At 36.5% G+C, this 21077-nt stretch overlaps 1 protein-coding gene across 1 annotated transcript in view; it reads right to left on the bottom strand.

Moving 5' to 3' along the window:
- Window positions 1-21077, bottom strand: part of ZMYM2 (zinc finger, MYM-type 2) — a 70652-nt gene that overhangs the window by 32324 nt on the left and 17251 nt on the right. The window contains exons 5-8 of the mRNA XM_009999400.1: window positions 13781-13931; window positions 12852-12967; window positions 6860-6976; window positions 6118-6268 (exon numbers count right to left, since the gene is read on the bottom strand). Of these exons, the coding sequence (XP_009997702.1) occupies window positions 6118-6268; window positions 6860-6976; window positions 12852-12967; window positions 13781-13931 (535 nt within the window). The remainder of the gene's footprint in view (window positions 1-6117; window positions 6269-6859; window positions 6977-12851; window positions 12968-13780; window positions 13932-21077) is intronic.

Below are 21077 nucleotides of genomic sequence, written 5' to 3'. Positions count from 1 at the left end.
CACAGGTTAGGTCTTGGAAGATTCTTCATGTTCCATCCACACCTTTCTGCTGCCTCCCTTGGTTTTGATTCAAATGCAACAACCACCTCTTCCATACCTGCAGTCCTACCTTCCACTGTCTCTGACCTCACAATAAACATCACTATCCTTAGTAAAAACAGATGCAATCCATCCAGTTTCGGGTCCTGCCTGGATGACCATTAAAATAGACTTCATCCTCTCTGTGTAACATAGAGGCCGTATAACCCCCTTCCTTCCTTGTTTTCTGCTTAAGAAGCTTTTATTATTTAAGTCACCTTTTACACATCTTCAGTATATCCTAGTATTTTCTGATCTTGGATACTAGCTCCTTCCTACCCGCTCCCTCCTGCTCCCATTGAGTTACTCAGTTTTTTCTTGTTCTTAAATTTTTTTCAAGTTAATTACTCTTTCAGGTTAATGAGAAGCATCTTTATAAGCTTTTTTCTTCTTGTGTTCATCATGTCACCACCTTAAATTATTGCAGGTTAGGGCTGATGACAATCAATGTTGTCTTCACTTAAAAAGTGTCTCAAACCTCTCCAAAGGCACAACAGTGGAACTACCACTGAAGAACACCAGTCTAACAAGGACCACCATTGTCTAACAATGCACAGGATTTCATTTGATAGTTCTTTACCATATTAAAAATTAGATGTCCATGAACAAAAAATCTCAAGATTCAGCACAACTTGCACTTGAAATTTAAATTACGTTACTTTAACAGGATCCATGTTCTCCCTCTATAGACAGAGGGAAGATAAGCACATAAGCTGTTCCTCAGCACAGTTCGTTCTTTCAATTTTTTCAAGAATGCTGCCAGAAGTATCAAAATCCAGGTTAACAAGTTAAAATTTTTAAATCATTCCAGAAGATATGAACTCAACATGCACTAATTAGTAACTACATGATCAGACTCCTCAACAAGTGGAATACCACAAGAACCAACTCTCCAGCTCTTCCCTATGTGTTTGTCCAAAAGGTGTGGATCTGTAGCATCTGAAGGAATCTGAAGGATTCCTTCAGCATAGCCAAGAGTTTCCAGGTGGTGCTTCTGCAGTGAGGGAGCCTGTTAAGTATTTTGTCAAGAATAAAGAATATTAAGGAACTTTTCCAATTTGAATATGCTATCTTTTTTACCTTGTTTTTATCAGAAAAAGTGTATTTGAGCATTTGCAGTTAACAAAATTTGTTTGGAATAGTCATCTGCAGCTCAAAGAGTTAACACCCAACTACTAAATAAGACACCACGGCCTGAACAACTACACTGTACCAATCACAGTTTCCTAACAAAAACTGCCTTGGCTTAAATGGATGTCAGGGATGTCCTACTGTCCACAGCAGTCAAAGAAAACCATATTATCTCAGAATAACTCAGGCACACCAAAACCCCTCCAAAGTTGACTTCCACTTTTCCACTAACCTGTTTTGTGGGAAAGAAATACCTTCCCTCAGTAATAACATGACTCTTGCAATTGTGACAGGGTATTTTTATGGCCATTTTTATTTTACAATATTTAAGACATTTTGCTTTTCATTTGTTCTTTTTGCCAGGATATTTTAACTCCGCACCAAATAAACCTTCAAAAGAAAGCCACAAGGAAGCTGATATTTCAGGTCAGAATTTATCTCAGAGGGACATTGCCAAAGCAAGTAGTCGGAAGCAAAACCAAACTGTCTAACTTGGTGGGGTAAAGCTCAAATGGCACCACAGCAAGCACAAGTTATTTTAACATGGTCAGCCACCATCAGAGCTGTATAGAGGGAGATGACAGCTCTGTAAAGCACTATTCTGAGAGCTTGTAACAGAAGATTTTTATTACACAAACCACTGTGATACAAAATCTTACACATACTATCACTTTTTTCTCCTCTAGCTACATTCTACACTACTTACCAATCCTTGACAGCTTTATGAGCTCCTATTGCTTCCAATGTAGCATGCAATTAGAAAGCTGTAATTATGCCATTTTCTTTTTTTTTTTTTTGTAAAAATGGATGCATTACTACTATCTTCAACAGTTTCTGTACAACAGCCAAATTTTGTAAAGTTTATTTTTAAAAGGTGTATCAGTGTCTCTAAAAATAAACAGGTGGTAATATAAACTATAAAAAGCTGTGTTTAAACAGTTTCTGTAGCTCTTGCATTTAACAAGAACAAAACCAAACATCAGGGATGAAGAGGTTCAAGAAGGCTTGGTAGCAGCCCCCTCAGCCTAGGGGAGCACAGCAGCCCAGCACAGGGCACTAGATGATCCTCAGAGCAGTTCTCCATCTGCTGGAGAAGCCCAGCAAATAGAACTATGGCTTGGCAACATTTCATCATATCACACATCTGTTTTGAAACCAGTTTGTTAATGTTCCTAGTTAAAAAAGAACTGCTATAAATTTTAAGTAATATCTTCATTGGTTGTAACACCTCCATACTTAATAATATGTATAAAGTTTAACATACTTGTGTTTAGGCTATTCCCAGTATCTGTAATGTTTTAATATAAATCTAAAAATTAATCTGCTAAACATGTAATCGTGTACTCTGCTGAACAATCCACCGTGCAGCAGTGGCTGAAAAAATGCCACTCTAAAAAATCTACTATGCTTTAACTAAATATACATCTTTCCTAGACATACTCAGCTCTTGAATTAATTTCCTAAGTTCTTTTTCTACTTGCTAGCTCCACAGTATTTCAAAAGGGGTTATCACTACTCAGATGAAATGTCGGAATTGTTTACATTGAGTTTAATTTGCAGAATCAATAATTTCCATGAACTTACTAGCTTACTATCAAGATGACAGTACAGTTGGTAGTGTCGTTGCTGTCCTTCAGCTGTATTATCCATTTGAAAGAAACTCCCAAGCATCAGATAACTGAGTTACTTCACAGCTTACTGATCTTTTACTTCCAAGAAGTAGACTACTGGATACGAATCAGTGTTATTAAAATTCACATTTAAAAATTATTACAAAACCCGTGTTATTTAAATCATAACAGTTCTATTGAGAGATGAATTAAATGCAAAATACGTCTGCAAGTAAAAAGCAGTTATGGTGATACTCATCATGTAGTAGTTCCATTGCTAGATTTCCAAAGACTGATTTTTTTCTCCTAGATCCTCAGAAAGGATATATATTAAAAAACCCAAAACTCAGTAACTTGAAGAGTTCCTCAGTATTAAAAACTTGCACAGCCTATCTTCAGTTGTCACTCATGCAACTAGACACATATTAAAATCTGCAAGCAACTTTGATCTTCTTGCTTTAGCACATCCAATATACATCTTCTTTAATTTAGATACTGGTATTTTGGAATGAGGCATTTTACTGGCAAAACATCAGGACAGCGTTAATTTCCAAAGCCTCAGGATTAGGGGAACAGATTACACTCTTTCAACTAGTCCATTCAGGCTGTTCATCCTCTATGTAGCATCTGAGTTTTGGACAGAAACAGAAAAAGCAGACTGTACTCCACCAAAGAGTTAATAATCATAATCAGCACAAATAAGACGTCAGTTCAAATTACACCTTATTGCAACTCAAGTTTCATCTGGTCACTGCACCTATTTTAAAGTATCTCAAGAGAAACATAAAAAAAAAAGACTTGGAATGAAACTGCATAGAAATACTGATCCCCAAGACTTTAATATGGGTGCCAGGGTTTCTGTGTCAATATACATGGATGTGCAAAAAAACCTCAGGTATGAAGAACATGACCAGAGAAATGACAAAACCTTCCACACTCTGGCTGGGCAGGTGTAAGAAATCAAGGGCTGTTTCTGGTTGATCCTGTATCTACCTTCCCACCAGTTTCCCTGAAGATGAACACAAGCAGTCTTGCAGAAATTTCAACACGTGTTAAACTTCTGTTGATTTTATCTAGGAGTCTTCTTTTACATATGCAAACCTGAAGTTTTCCAGTATTTTCCCTTGAAAGTTCAGTTTCTTCCAAAAATGCAAAAACTTTTTTGTGATGGAGCAGCTTAGGTTATTCCTCCTCAAATCCTAATCCACTGCCTTCTAGTGAAGAATAACTGCATGCTCAACAAAATAATTTATGAAGTTTCTTGAACACTTTGCAGTATCAAAACCAGCATGGCCTTCATATTCAACAAGTTTATTTGGTTCACCTACCAATTATTCTACTTTACAAGCAGTTGGACTATTTATGTAAAAAGGATATGACATAAAAATAAAACTACTGGTATTTGGGAGCCTGGAAAAGAGGGAATAAAAATCTATCACCTCTGATTATGGAACTTCTATTTGTTGACCTCTACTCAGTCCATCTAAAGACTTAATCCTCTCCTCCCCAAGTCAGATCTAAGTACTGTTAACTCTTGAATTCTACTATTTCTACAGCAATAAATTACAATTGCTGGTTTTCTTTTAAAATACAGGGCCTAGCTTGGTTCTACAGAGCTTCTGTCCAGGTCAGCAGTTTATTTTCATTGGTAACATGGACAGCTTTTATCATATGTGTCACAAAGAAGACCTAAGTTACAGCCAGGCCATGTGCCATATTTATACATTTACTTTCTACTTAATAGTGCTTCTGACTCCCTTCTCTCTATTACTCAGTGGGTTTAGATCATCACAGTAAGCCAATAAACTTTGGCATATTCATCCTCAGAAAGACCATCCCTGCTATCAAGCTGGCAGTCCAACACATGAAAAGTCAGGACTGACACTAAGATATCTGGGAATGGATTCCCCCCATTTAGTAATTTTTCATGCAGGAAAGTGTTTTTATTTCTTTCCTTCCTCAAATTTTCCACTAGGAAATACAAGTTCTCATTTATTTCATGCCTCCTCATACAGAAATATATCTACAGAAGCAGTAAAATGGCATAGCTTGCATTATCAGTCTTACTGATTTTGTTGCAACAGCCACCAGGCTTTAAAATGAGACAGTTTTCAGTATGCAGAGTAATACCAACATATACTGCAATTTCCAAGGCAAAACCAGTTTACTCTTGCCTTTGCATGTACTCTGAATTGTTTATTCACAGAAACAATTTCTAGCTAGATGTTATTGAGCACTACAATGATACACAGTAAAACTGGGCCTTGCTTTGTCCTTTTTACTCTCCAGCTATCACTTTGCAATCTAGGACACAAGAAGAAAGTACTGATGGCGAAGAAATCTAAACCATCACATCTCCACTCATCAGAAACAAAACATTGTGGAGTCCAGAGCTGCAAGGGAACAGCATGGAAGGAAGGCTGCCTCCAGCCCTACACTCCACCTCTCTCCAGGTTAACAGGATCCTGCTACAAGTAAACTGGCACATCTGCTGCTTAACCTGCTTGCAGCAGAGAATCTTCAGCAAGGTTTATCAAACAATAGTGAAAACATCATTATTAAAACTAGAGAAAAAAAATATTCATAATATCCTCCAGAGACAGATCATCCAAACTTGCAGTTAAACTTGAGATCAGCATTAAATACCAGTATTCCAGAAATAGGAAGGATAGGTCCTTATTAAGACTGTAATTTGCTGTTTCTATTAAAACAATCAACACTTTAATGCAACTTAAAAGAAACCTGTATGCCCATATACCTCCTTTTTAGCTTGTTTTCTTTTTGAAAATCCAAGTATTTGGTCAGGAAAATTACTACAGTAATAAACACACATCAACACACCATTAAGTTATTGCTTGAATAACCATTCTAAGCCCACACAGGAAGTATTTCCACTGTCATATTTTATTTTCAAAATACTAATCAAAGAGAAGGCTTGGTATTCCTCAATAAAGTTGCTGTTGGTACAGGCTCTGCTGAGCAGATTTCAAAAGAGTAATTTAGGCATAAGGGGTTTTTTTTGTACACATGTATATGTATATATTTATACACACACTTAAGAATGTGGCCCACTTTTCCTTAACCTGAACCATAAAAGCAGCTCAGATAAATTAACAGGTACATGCACTAACAACAACAAGCACATGCATTTGATTGATAATTATGAAGAAAACATCTGGTTTTGCCTCAAGTACAACAAAATAAGATGTTAAGTTTAACATTAAATATTAACATAGTAAGTCAACTGCCATAAAAGTCCCATGACAACCAATACCTTAGAAAAAACCCATATACATACCTTCACTGCAAAATGGTCTTTTGATGCCAGAGAAATTCACCGTCTCGTGCAGCGTTTTCTCCTCTTGACAGTATTCACAGTATGTAACTATGCAGTGCAGTTTCTTATAATCATCAGAACATGCTCTGCTGCAGAACTGATACACTTTATTCTAAATGCAAAGTTGCAAAGCATCACAGATAGGGTTAATAGATAAAATCTTAAGATCTGGAAGGTTTGCCATTAAGACAAACTTTAACATGCAAAGTAAACAGAGTTGAAAACACACCATTAGGGCATGCCTTGTAATGTTAAAAATAACAACTATCACTCAAGCTGACAGCCAATGCTACAAATCCACATCATTTCATATGAAAAGCTAAACAGAAAATAGGCTAAGCAATTAGCAGATCTTCTTCAGATACTTCTCTCCATTCATAGAGAAGTGTAACAATGATCTACCATATCTACAGTAATGCAATAACTGATGAAAGCAGACTTCAAACTTATAGCTGAGGTGATAAATTACAATTTTCTTTAAATTCCACAGATGCTTTTTTATTTTTTATTTATGAACAAAGACTTTTAGCTTTTACCCATACTAAAGTTAAATTATGTTCTACAGAAACAGGTAGATTTCATTAACTTGATTTTTTTAGCTTCAATACCTTACAAAATAGCTATCTAGAAAAATTCTACAGAGTTACTGCTTTAAACTTCTAAATATTTCATCACCCTAAGAATAATACCAACTCCCCCTTACCTCCCATTCCAGTACTTCTGGCTTTGAACAAAAAGAACTTTTGCAATAATTACATTTCAAATGAATATCACTGGGAGAGACAAACTGACCATTTGTTGAAGACTGCACACTGAGAGTCTGAAAAACATAAATATGCATACACATCACTAAAAAAAGAAAGTCACATTTTAAATTTGCTTTTCAATTAAGCCTATGGCATTGGAGAATTTGAGAGTTAATAAACTCAGGAGCATTTCTGGCAAAAGCACAGCAGGCTAGTCCTTTCCCTTATTTTTCCCTTGTCATCTTAGGTCTTCCAATCTTGAATCCTGACCCTTGCTTCCACCATAATTACTTCAGGTCATATTTACTTTACCTTACCTTTCTAATGCTTGTTGTTTAAGGCTAACATTTCAAATGAATATCACTGGGAGAGACAAACTGACCATTTGTTGAAGACTGCACACTGAGAGTCTGAAAAACATAAATATGCATACACATCACTAAAAAAAGAAAGTCACATTTTAAATTTGCTTTTCAATTAAGCCTATGGCATTGGAGAATTTGAGAGTTAATAAACTCAGGAGCATTTCTGGCAAAAGCACAGCAGGCTAGTCCTTTCCCTTATTTTTCCCTTGTCATCTTAGGTCTTCCAATCTTGAATCCTGACCCTTGCTTCCACCATAATTACTTCAGGTCATATTTACTTTACCTTACCTTTCTAATGCTTGTTGTTTAAGGCTAATGAGTAAATGCAAAATAAGAAAAAAAAAAAAAAAAGAAAAAGAAAAAGAAAAAGAAAAGCCTCCCAAAATTGCACACCTGATAATGACAAAGCATGTATTTTCAGATACATACATTTCACAGTCTGCTTTATTTTGGTCACGGAAGTTCTGACGACAAGTATTTTCAAATCCAAACCTCAGCAAGGCAGATTATCAATACCTTAACTAGAGCATACCATTTGAAAATACAAACACTGAAGTAAAATACCTTCAACTGAGAAATCCTGCATATACTCAGATTAAAGAAAACTAGCTAATCATTTTAGCTGGTCACAGTCATCATGGCAGGAAGATGCAATCAAACAGCTAAGGGTTTTCAGATTGAGAAATACACTGTAGATTGCATGTGTAGGTGTGAGAATGTACTTCTGTAACTGAGTAATTAACTGAATGCATTTCTGATGCAATCAGTAGATAATGAGCTCAATTTTACAGCATCTGTAGTCTTCCAGTAGGTCTTATATGCCTACGGAACAGTTTTTTACACATTTCCTAGATCTAGCAACAACTATTGGTACATGACACACACCACGTTCAAGACAAAATTTGATTCAGTAGTGGTAACAGTCACTTGAAGAATCCAGAGGATGAACTTCTTACATCCATCTTCTCAACAAACTTTCCCACACTGTTTGCAACAAGATAAATATTTTTAAATATTACAAGTTCTCTTCAGACAGATTTGTTAATGACCTATCTTCCTCATTAATAGTGAAAACATAAAACATTTCTTTTACAGGATACTTGGCTTCGGACTGTCATGTTACTGAGGCTTCATCTACACTAAAAGTTAAAAAAAAAGTTTAAAAAATTGTGATGAGGCAGATTACTGATCTAAGACCTCCCCTAAGAGAACCAGTACTGCTGAGTGCTAGTTAGAATCAGTCTCAATTTTATGCAGATGCCCTAATTCTGTATCAGGAGTTTACAGACATTAGCAGTCATGCACATTTCCCATTGACAGACAGGACCTGAGCAACAAAATGCCACATACTGCAGAGAAGATGCTACCTTTATCCCAATGGTCCATTTTCCTAAAGTTACAACATAGTCTGATGCCCACATAGAGTATTATCATGTCTCTCCTACTACATCAAGCAAAAGTCCCTGTGGTTGAGAGAGGTTGGCTAGACTTTGGCTGTTCTAAACAGGCAGATGAAGGCTTGTACTAACATGGGAGCCACAAAGGTGTTTTAAGTTCAAGGTTCAATCTGTGCCTTTCTGCATTTGCAGGTTTCCTCACAAAGCAAACATCATGCTTAACACATGCTGCTATATTGCTTATGTCAACACAATGAAAATCCCAGAATTTCTGGATGACTGGAATCAGGATACAAGTATACTCACTCTCTCAAATTCAGGAATTACCTTTAAATATGGGATCAAAACCACTACAAGTTAAAATTAACACATTTTTGGTGTTTTCTGATGTGTGGCACTGTTAGTTTCTTTATTTTCCTAACTGTTTGCTGTGGTAGAAATTCAGGCCCTCCATAGTCTGGAGGGCTGGTAATTGAACAGTAACAAAAGCTACGGATACAAGAACAATGGAGTTTGAGACTGTTTAAAATGAAAACTCATTTAAAATAATATTTATACCTAACTGTAGATTAAAAAAATCTAAGCAATTAAGCATTACTACTTAAACCAACATTTTTTATCATAAACTCTTACGGGTCAACTAAATATTTACCCACAGAAATCAGTAAAGAACTCCTTTCGTATTACTGAAAGCTCTAAACCAAGCAGAAAATAGTTATAAAACTAACAATTACAACATTATTTTGTGTGCCACCTTAAAGTTTCTGTTACCTGGCTTACAAATCAAGGACTGCTTCTGCATAGTGTTTTCATGAGTCAAGATGACATGCATGTAGTATTCTCATAATCTCGCTTTGCTTCTAATTTATGAGACTCTTGGAGTACAGAATATATTTACAAATTATTTGGGAGCATTATTACACACAAATAACATGATAAAAAAAGGATAAAATAACTTAAAATCTTCCACAAATTAGCCCTAACAACAAGGCTATCTTAATATTGTGCTTTATCAAATATACATTTAAAATCATATATGTATCTATGTGCTCTTTTGAGTATCTTTTAACTCCATTAAAAATAGTTATGTTCACTCTGACTTTTCTTGAGCCTGCCCCGAACAACAAGAGCATGGAACATGCCAAGCAAAGAGAGAAATCATTGTAAAGCCCTTTTCAGCTTTCAATGCAACCACCTCAAACTACTCTAAGCTGCCAAATTACTAACAAGAAGTAGGCAGACACAGTCTAGAACTCTTCTGCGAAGACCAGTGTAGTAGCTCAGCTTCTGGCCTGCCCCTGCCACCGCAGCATACGCAACAAAGTCGTTATCCTTGCTCACAGCAACACAAAATCAAACAGTGCAAACATTTCTGTGTATAAACTTGTATGTGAAAGGGCTAGTAGGCAGCCAGGCTGTGGTTGAGTTTTTTCCTAGCTGAGAAAAAAAAACCTTTGAAAGAATCAAGTTGTTCTTACCATGAAAAAAAGAAGCAAACACATAAAAGGGATCTCTTACATACTGTCATCCACTAGGACTGCTACACAAGCAAAGTCAAGGGCATTAAACTAAACAGGAAAGGAACCAAACACTCCCCTTCCATTCATGCACACATAGACCTTCCAGCCTCAGCATGGAAGCCTCAATTATATTTGTCATCATCAAATTTGCAAAAGTATTCCTGTGACAAGCATGCCAAGCTTCCTTCACACTTCCTGCTGTAGCATACTCCTTTTTTAAAATATAAGTGTGTGTAAAAGAGAGAGATCCAAGGTATATAATGAAGAACCTCACAGACATCATCATGATGGTAAAAGAGAACACAACGTTAAAGAAAAATGAAAGCAATCTGTTAAAAAACACTGTACTTACTGGTACATACAACTGGTCATACAACTCTCAAGATACATCCATAAATTGAAAATAAAATAATAATTAAAAAAACAACCAAGCTTTACCAGAAATTTCTGGAAATTTTGCATGGACTAATGTTTTGCCAGGTAGCTTATACTTTAAGATTTTTATACAGCAGCTAACATTGGAAAAAAACTTGCACTACAGCCTCCATGTTCACAATAAATAAATTAGCAGTTTATTTTTCCTTAAAAGTCAAGTTCAGGCAAGATATTCAACTGACCCAGTAAAGGTATTGATAGCAAAACTGGCTTAAAACAATAGTGTTGGAACAGTTCTGTCCTTAACTCTGAAATAACATTCTCAAAGACAACCTTGAAAGAAGACAAGACAGTCACACTACCACACCAAAACCACATCAAGCAGGCTATTCTCCCTCTTTTTTACCCTCTTTCTTACAAGGATGAATGCTCTTGCAAGCTGTCTGCACAAAGGAGAAGATAGATACATTGCACAACAAGCAGCTCAACTAAATCTTTCAAAGATTTGAATATGTTAAAACAACAGTCAGCTAGAAACAAAATGGTTATTCATTAAGATAAAATGACAATCAATCCAAAAGTACCATAAACAAATTGGGAATTTGAATATTCCAATCCATTTGTAAACCAAAAGGAGTAAATTTTTTTGCAGAGGCAGACAGAATTGAAACAGCAGCTACTCTAAAAAGTTAAAGAGTTATCTACATTAGTAAATAGTGAAAAATATGAAGCACTAGAGTAAATCAGCCACTTTTTCAAAAGTTCATTGCAGAAATCATTGCAATTGACCAAATGGATTAAACCAGTTTTTCAGTCTAGGTCCAGTCACTTATGTGTCACTCAAGTATAAAAAACCTTTAGGGAGCACTTACAGGGTTTAGTGTCATACTAAATGAAAGGAACAAAAGCAGCTGTTCTTACACAATCAACTCATACCTAACAGCGAATACTTTTAATTGTTCTACACAGTGAATATATGAAAACTATAAAAAATTTGAACCCAACAGAGATGTTTGAGCAAACTAAATGTAAGCAAATGACCACCTACCCGTTCTTGGTCTTTACTGAGAACTAACAGACTTTATGGATGTTCTAACTGAAGTCCACTACAACACTAAAGAGACAGATTTACATGTAGCACTGGGACAGAAGGATCAGGAAGGTCTCAGTAAGATCAGAAACCCGCAACAAACATCAACTGATCCAGCATTTATATGCAATAATGTTGCTTAATGTTGACTTATCTGCAAATCCAAGAAAGCCCAGGCTGTATTTTTTGTTCACTAGCTTTATTTCTCTCACTCAAATGGCAGAAGGGTTTTGTTCTGAGAGCTTCTGGGGCTGTAATCAATTGCAAGGCCATGTAGAACAACACAAGTGCCAAAGGAGTTTGCAAGAAGCAGTAGAGATTTGTCACTACGTATGCATGGAAATGCAGAATGGGGCTACATGATGGGAGGTCCAATCCATGGTATATTAAGAAAGCAATTAAGAGACTGATTTCCTTTCCAGCTGACAGAAAATGGTAGTTTCATGAGAAATAGGAAAACCGTGTATGGATGTAACTGTTCGACAAGTCACAAGGAGGAAATTATCAGTTATACAGTGTGCATCTGGGAAAGCTGTTTTTACATACAAAATTTGAAATATTTTATTTTAAAATGTTCTTTGATTACCTAGACATTATTCACTACATTTTACATATGCTTTAACCTTAAGTCATATTAAAAATACGACATTTTCAACAAGCATAGCAGCCACTTCCAGTGTGCCTATGATTAGGCTTGCAACACTCAATTGCTGGACAGGATTTCAACAGCCAGTTTTGTTCATAACTATCCTGATGGCTTAGGCTGTAATCTTTCATTTCAGATGGTCAGTATTTTCGATTCACCTTTGTTAGTACAATAGCCAACATGAGAATCTTGTTACTGTATTCCGTATAAAAAGTAATGAAACTTATTGATCTTCAAGGCAAAACAGCGAGATTCATCTCCATAAGGAGGCTGGGGTGGTAAAAATAAGATGATCAGTGACACTGCTTTGTGTTTTCTCATGGTATCAAGGAAAAATGGGTTATTATTCTTGGATTTTATACATTTAATATAGCAGTTAGTGTTATCGTTATGAAACAGAACTTAGACCAAATTGTTAGGAGCCAGAAGCATCTGCTATGTTAATTGTAACTCATAAACATGTATATACAAGCAAGTTAGTGTAATATGCAAATACTTAACACAAACACAGGTACACAAATACTAAGGGAGCAAAAGATTTAACACAACAGCTAACCTGAAATTTAGCTACACAACTGGAACTGCAAAAGTTGTACAGTTTTCCATCAGGCATTGTGGCTTGATATTGAGGTAACGAGTTTTGTTTACAAAAGTGGCAAATAATTCCCATACCTAAAAGAAAAATGTAGTTTACAAACAAAATAAACACAAAATAGTAATGAAAAAAAATACAATAAAGGAAAAAAAAAAAAAGAAAACACCCAAACCTAAAACCTGGATTACAGGTCAGCTCTTCCCAACATTTCCATGTAAAAAGCTAGTATTTGTCTATTTTCCATACAGCTTCTACAAGTTACATAAAATGAGAAATTGCAGAGGTTTAATGGAGAGCATTAAGTATGAAACTGCACCTTATTCTGTAAAATTCACTACAAGGTTTTCAACTTTGAGGTTGCTAAATTAAGACCAAGATGGCTGCTTTGCATACTGAAGAACACACAATTTGAGTTATTTACCAGGTCCTTTCACCCAGACAAAAAATTTTACCTAGAGAATATCCATACACAGTATAACTACCTCTACCCTTCTCTAATTGTTGCTTGAGGAGATAAAATGGGATGAGATTGGATCACAGAAAAGAGAATATTCATTCTTATGCATGAAAATGACAGTATCATTCTGTGACTCATCAGAGCACATTATGTCTCAGTATTTTTTCCCAAGAAGCCTTAGACAGTTGAAAATTGTTTCAAACATCAAGCAAGAAGGCCAGTAGAGAAAATGGACTCCTCATAGAGTCCTCATGGACTCCTCATGGGTCCACTTACTAGCATTGAATATTAAGATTTATTTTTTTTTAATAAGTTTTAAAACCTATAAAGTTACATCTGCATAGATTAATTCACAGATCAACCCACCCCCAGTGTTCAAAAAATAAATGTCTGCTCTTATTAGTGATGAAAATCCATCACCCTTTTCACTTACTTTGTGATTTTGCATATTTTGATTTGTGTGTGTTCATGCATGCAGTTGAGCAGTATGGCTCCATATATCCATTAGGTCCTATGCACTGAGTCATGTCAAAAAACCTGCACTGAGCTCTGCAGCCAGTACAAGATGTTAATTTGCCATATTTCTAAAACATAAAACAAAGCAAAACAATGCATTAGTTAAAACTGTTTGGCTTTTGATTTTAAATTATGGTATAACAAACACAGAGGTCAACTTATTTACTTCTGGAATTTTCTTCCCCCTCAGAACCTTCCTATACTAACTCTTACAATCATCCTCTCAAGAGCATTCAGCACTATAGCTGGATCTCACTCCTGGGAGGAAGCTGGCTAAAACTAAACTTCTGTGTAAAGACAAAAACCGAACACATACCCCTCAAAAAACCCAAAAAGACAAACAAACCATCCCAAACTCCATCTGCAAACTGTGGTAAGAGTACATAGCAAGCTATGCTGAGCTAGAGGCTGAAACAACTCTGCTCCTCTCTCCATGGGACAATGGTCATAAGAAAAAAAACAGCAGTCTGTCACAGCAATGATGAAAGGTAAATAATGGTGCTGAACTTTGAAAAATATCTGTACTCTCCAAATGATGAAATCCTTAATATTATCAAGTATGAGCTAGTCAAAGCAGTTTCTTGGTAACAGCATTGCTGGGAGAACCTTTATCTTTTCAACCCCCCCTAGTTCTAGTCCTCCAAGCAGGAGAAACACCCTGCAAAGTTCCTATACTCCTTATTGGATCCACTGAGGGAACTGTGACTCCATGAACCTGACAAGAGACTCAATTTTGGCATCTCTCAACACAGCACTCAATCAACAGTTTTCCACAGAAAAGCTCTACGGAAGCTCTATAAAAAGCACAGAAAAGTTGCACCAAGCAGAAATACCAATAACACAGTCAACACACAAACAACTATCTGCAACATGTAATACATACTTCAGTGTTAGGCAAATATCTCAAGCACCACAAAGCAAGTTTCAGAAAAAAAAAAAAAGTCTAGACACCTTCCCTGCCCATAGACATAGTATGATGGTTTTGCCAGGGATCAGAGAGAATTCCTCATTTGAACAGTGATGAGTCTCCTATCAGATAGACTCTCTCCTTTTTGAAGGAAAATGCCCTATTGACACTTAAGCATTTTATACTTCTTCCCAACTGTTTGAGGAACAATTTTGACACCACTTCTCCCTCATTCCCACTTCTCAAGGAGTGAGGGGGGAAGGAAAGACAAAGTATCTTTCTTAAGTGCTTCATTTGTTTAGAGCAACTTGTTTAGTTAGAAGCCTCAGTTGGTGTCTTGCTCTTCCTAAGTACCTGCGTCTGAGAAATAGCTAAATCCAGTCTTACAGAGAGCCAGAGAAGAAACTTACAAGATGTGTAAGTATGTTTACAGATGTATCATCTTCTCTATATTAAAAAACAGACAAATGCAGATGCCTCTGCCATAAACTGGGCATAGCATCTTGCAGAGAGGAGCAAAATTTCAAAATACCACACAGCTTCATGATTTCCACATGCTGCTTTGATGAAACCTTTGCTGAGGATTTCCTCCAAAAAGGACACAGGACTATGTGTCAAGGCATCAAAAGCCTACCTAGAGGGCCTTTTATACAACTCCAGGATCCTTCCCTTCCATCTGCATTTTTTTCTGTTTGCTTTAAAAAATGTTACTCAGCAGCAAACAATCCTCCAAATCAGTCACAATATTGACAAAATTTACACTAAGTACCAAGACTAAAACACAGCAATTATACTGCTCTAGGAGTTGGAGCTATTCTGCCAATATACATTCATCTTCTCTGACAAGCTAATAGACCAAAAAAAAACCCAAACTAGGCATAAAGAATACTTCAAGTTCTAATACCAGTGAGAATACAGGAGGTCACAATTTACAAAGGACTCAAGTTCTTGGAACAAGCTTAATGGACAACAGCCATCAAAAAATGTACACGCACAAAGAGCCTTCGTATGTCTAGAATAAATTAAAATGTACATCTAGAAGCACTGATGCAAATACTTGCCAGCAGCTAAACAAAGAGTGTTTGAGAATATACTCAGAAAACAATGCACAGGTTAGTGAAGCTTTCACAAGCTCTAGATCCGAAAGAAGGAAAAAATACATCAAACTGATGCCATGATGACTTCAACAGACAGAAAGATGAAAAAACAGATTATAATACATGAATTTACAGTACACCAATCTAAGCATTATCAGAAAAGATTCATTATGTTAACAGACAACACGTAAACATCTCTTTAGTTATCTGATGTCAAGATCACACATACAAGGTACAGTGCAGCAGCCTGTCCATCACTTCTGAATTTCAAACAACATTGTAATACTGGGGTTGTTAACTGATTTCGCCCTGGATTTTTCAGACTTAAAAGCAACAAGAACTATCTTTATAAGCATGTAGTAATAACCTAGGCAAACAAGATTACAAAGAACATGAATTTCCAAAAAATGTATCAAGGATGCAGAAGATTCTGGGTAGAAACAAGAAGGCTAACAGCTAATCTCTCTACTCTTGTCACATGATGAAGACAAGTGAGCAATTTTTGCAGTACTAGAAGCTTGAACATGTTGTTACACAAGCAAAGGAAAAAAAAATATTTAAAAGGTTCCAAAGCCCTTGAAGTTCACTGCTCTCAAATCCTTGTAATCATCATCAGTTAAGCTGAACTTTCTTCCTGCATTTTTGTTACTCTTGTCTGCACTCCCCAAGCTTGTAAGTTTGAAAATTAAAACCATTCAAAGAAAGGAAGCAGTACAACACTATTATAAAAAAGATTAAAGCATACCAGAAAGTATTAGTCAATCAGCATTCTACAGGTGTCTCAAACATTTTAACAGTCTAACTCAAAAGCTTCCTCCATTGAGAACATCAACCAAGAACACTTGCACTGTACTATCCCCTGTTCTTAAAGAGCCATAATGCAAAGCAATAATTTTATCTCGTTCTTATGTGTCAAATTTCCAGATGAGACTCTCTCTTCTCATGGTTCTCAGGTAACTTACATTCCTATTCTCACATTCATCACAACATTGTCATCTTTCATCTCTAAGAAACTGCGGTATTAATTTCATTCTGTAGAAAAAGGAACCTTTGAAAATTCTTTCCCTGGAAGTACCCTTCTGGCTGGAATAAACAAACAGAAGATTCTCTAAAACCAAGGAGAACTACAGTAACACACAGGGTTGAAGAGCATTCAGATAAGGATTTTTGACCCCAAAACAATGTCACTTAAGAGGAAAATGGCAGAACCAAACTGGTATAATGTGGGGCACTGTGTATCAACTGGTCATTGTCTTTTCCAACAGTATCAGCTATGCAAAATCACACCAGTAGCAACAGAAACAGCTTCAAAACTGACAACAGGAGGCAGCTCTTCACATAACAGCAGGTCAGAAGAACTTAATAAAGAGAGTAATGAATTAAACAATTGCTTGTCCAGTCTCCCTGTGAACAAATTTAAACAAGAGATTCACTGAAAATAGCATAAAGGAACCTTTGCATAAGCTTTAAGAGATCCTCTGACCTCTAGAGAGTCAGACACTATGAGAATGCTCAGTATCCTAAGTACCTGCACTGTTCCTGTTTTCACACCTCTTTGCATGCTCACTTTCATACACTGCAGGAGACCATCCCTGATCTGAACCAGAACAGCTGTTGTCATCGTCCTACTACAAAACATTTCTTTTTTAAATTAAATATTTTACCCATCCTCAAGGAAAAGTCAATGTTCAGAAAAGAACTTAAGAAAGATGTAAAGCTCTGTCAATGTTGGTGGTATTTCATGGTCAGGAGACAAAAGAAAACTTCATCAGTAAAGAGAAAAATAGATCAAAGAGTATCAAAATCTTCATTACTAATTAAAGAGGGAAGTAAAAAAATTATAAAGCTTCCTGACTCTTTTAAACATCACTGCTTCATTCTTTGTTTCAGAAGTATAGAATCACAGGATTAGAGAGGACCTCAAGAAGTCAAGTGCAACCTCCTGCTCAAAGCAGGTCCAGAGATGGTTGCTCAGGATCTTGTCCAGTCAAATCTGGGTATCTCCAAGGATGAGCACTCCAAAATCTTTCTGGAGGATTGGTGGTATTTCATGGTCAGGAGACAAAAGAAAACTTCATCAGTAAAGAGAAAAATAGATCAAAGAGTATCAAAATCTTCATTACTAATTAAAGAGGGAAGTAAAAAAATTATAAAGCTTCCTGACTCTTTTAAACATCACTGCTTCATTCTTTGTTTCAGAAGTATAGAATCACAGGATTAGAGAGGACCTCAAGAAGTCAAGTGCAACCTCCTGCTCAAAGCAGGTCCAGAGATGGTTGCTCAGGATCTTGTCCAGTCAAATCTGGGTATCTCCAAGGATGAGCACTCCAAAATCTTTCTGGAGGATTTTCACAACCCTTACAGAAAAAAAAAAAAAAAGCTTTTCCTTCTATGATTTGGACAGATTTAGAAGTTTTTCTTTGTTTTCAAGCTGTGTCTGTTGCCTCTCATCCTTCCACTGTGCACTTTGAGTCCCACTTTGTCCTCTCTATACCTTCCTCCCTATCAGATAACTAATCTCCCTTTAGCCTTTTCAAGGTTTAACAAACTACGGTCTCCCAAGCCCGCCATGTGCTCCAGTCCTCTACACATCTTGGTAGCTCTCCACTTATCTTGCACCAGTATGCCAATGTCTTCCATCCTCTTGAATGCAAAACTGGACAGTGTTCCAGATGTAGTCTCCAAAGTGCAGAAGGCTGGGGTGGCAGGGTATGGAAATAATTTCCCTTGACCTACAGTCTTTGCACTTGCTCGTATAGCAATAGGTTGCCCAGAGAGACTGTGAAGTCCCCATCCTTGGAGATATTTAAAACTCAAATGGACACGGTCTTGGATGATCTGCTTCACGTGGCTCTGCTTGAGCAGGGGGGTGGACAAGATGATCTCTAGAGTTCCCTTCCAACCTCAAACTTCTGTGACACAAACCAGGATGCAGCTGGCCATTCTTGCTGCAAGGGCACACTGCTAACTCCTGCTCAACTTGTTGTCCACTGGGACACTCAAGTCTTCTTCCAAAGCTGTTTTCTTGGCAATTATCCTTCACATCATGGTCTCCATGATGCTTCAACAGTAGACAAGTGATTAGAAATAAAACATTCAAACTAGTCTCAGTTTCAAGTTTCCTTCAAAGATGGAATTAACTCAGAAACGTTCTATGAAAGAATGTATCAGACATTTTTCTTCCATGTACCACTTGTGGAAAATTCAAATCTAGAGTGTCCTGTGAAAAAAAATGGAAGGTCTGAAACTTGCATATAAAGGAGAATTTTAAGTAAAAGCAGGGCTAACAAAATAGTAGAGAATTCTATCAATTCAATTACTAGGTACAAAAAAAGCAAGTTAACCCAGAGGCAAAATTTCTAGAGAATGGCCTGGTACCCTCTGAGGGAACACTTGATGCAAGTAGTCCAGCTACACCTCTCCTTCACTACTACACCTAGGTTCTGCATTGAGATGACCTAATTTTAGCTAGATCCCATTATATATACACAGAAGCCTGAATATTCTGTTATTTTATTCCAAACTCATTTATTCTTTCATTACTTTTTTGTACACCCCATTAGAGACCTAAATCTAGAAATCAGGTCTACTTCATTATAGATATCTCATGACAGATAACTGAGAAAAAACATATTAGAAAATACTTCATGCAATTTGGAAATCCTTTTGATTTACTAGTTCTATGTGCATTTCCAGTCTTCATTCTGTTTAGTGCTGAACTTAAACTGGCAACTACAAAAGTAACTATCAAGATGTAAGATGAGACAGATTTAACAGGATATATTTCAGAAATACAAGTATTGTTGCAACAGAAATCCAAATTCCTGGAAATAAAGAGAATTCAGTTGGAGGGTTTCTGAAGAATTTTATTCTTGCCATTATCAGCAACAATCATTTTAGAAGCAATCTTGATCTTCCTTTACATCTGACTAAAAGGATTATGTAAGCTCAATCTAGAACGCCTCTTGCATAAACCTTAGGAAGAAGAAAGAACAAACTCCAAAATAAACATCAGCTGAATACTGTAATTTCCTGGTATTTTAGAAGTAAGCCTCACTCCTGTTTGCAACTGAAACTAATTAAGGTTTCTGTTCTTGAACTTTCTAGCTACAAGATTATTTCAAAAAAGCTATAGGTGCCTTGCATACAGACATCTGTGATACAGTTTTATTTGACTGAAAAAAAGCACCTGCTTCACATGCCTTCAGAAGGATAGAGCAGGATGAAGAACACACTTGTACTGTAAAAGAGCATTTCTGCCACAACTTCTCCCATGCAAGGGCTAGTTGATTAAGAACAACAGAATAACAAACAGCTGATTGCTACAATGCTATGTAGCAGACCTAACATTTGTGTCCAGTTGAAGGAAATGCTTTGCAGTTAAAACTCATGGTCTGTGGTAAACTGATTGGTATATACTTCTCAATCCAGGCAAAATTCTCTTAAGTAGCTTTAGAGAGTAACAGTTTCAAATCAGAAATAAGATAAATATGGGGAAAGCTTCTAGAAAAGAACATTCTGGGACAGACACAGTCGACCTGCATTCAAATGGAAAAGGAGAATGAAGATAGAAATTTTCTGTAATTAGAAAAGCAGAGGTATTCACTAAAAGGAATTCTATGATAACAGAAATCCATTAGTAAGGCAATCAAGAAAATAGCAGCTAAACTACTTCAGAACTATTGGAAAGAAGGATGGTACAGATGGATCCAGAAGCAACACGCAGGTCTAAGAAAAGAACCAGATGTCAGCAGAATCTGTAACAGCAAAGAAAGAAGCCATATTATTTATTCAGTCTTTTAAAATACCATGCCCAAATAATCTCTCCCCCAAAAATAACAACTGTAAACTCTTCCTTGCTTCAACAAAAGAGTTTAAGATTAGTAACACCTCGAACGCATTTGCCCAAGTCTTAAGAGCAAGAGCTGAAGCAATTGCTTTTGTGGCCCTGGAACACCAAGTGATTTGTCTTTATGTTACAACAGCTGAACTCTGCAAACAGCCAATAAACTACTTGTCCACTAACTATTCTTTGGCATCTTGAACCGCCAGTGACCCCTATTTTGGCCAGTTTTTTTTCCTGTTCTCAAGACACTCGTGTTGATGTGTTCAAGAAAAGCCGAGCTGAAAATCCCTTCTTCCCTGCCTTAAAAAGCATGTTACTTTTTACAATAACCAAATGTTTCAGCTGTCTGTTTTCTCCCTCTTTC

This window comes from Chaetura pelagica, unplaced genomic scaffold, assembly GCF_000747805.2.
Source record: "Chaetura pelagica isolate M959 unplaced genomic scaffold, ChaPel_1.0 scaffold85, whole genome shotgun sequence".
NCBI lineage: Eukaryota > Metazoa > Chordata > Aves > Apodiformes > Apodidae > Chaetura > Chaetura pelagica.
The sequence above is the reverse complement of the archived record's forward strand: the minus strand, read 5'-3'. Positions and strand labels throughout refer to the sequence as shown.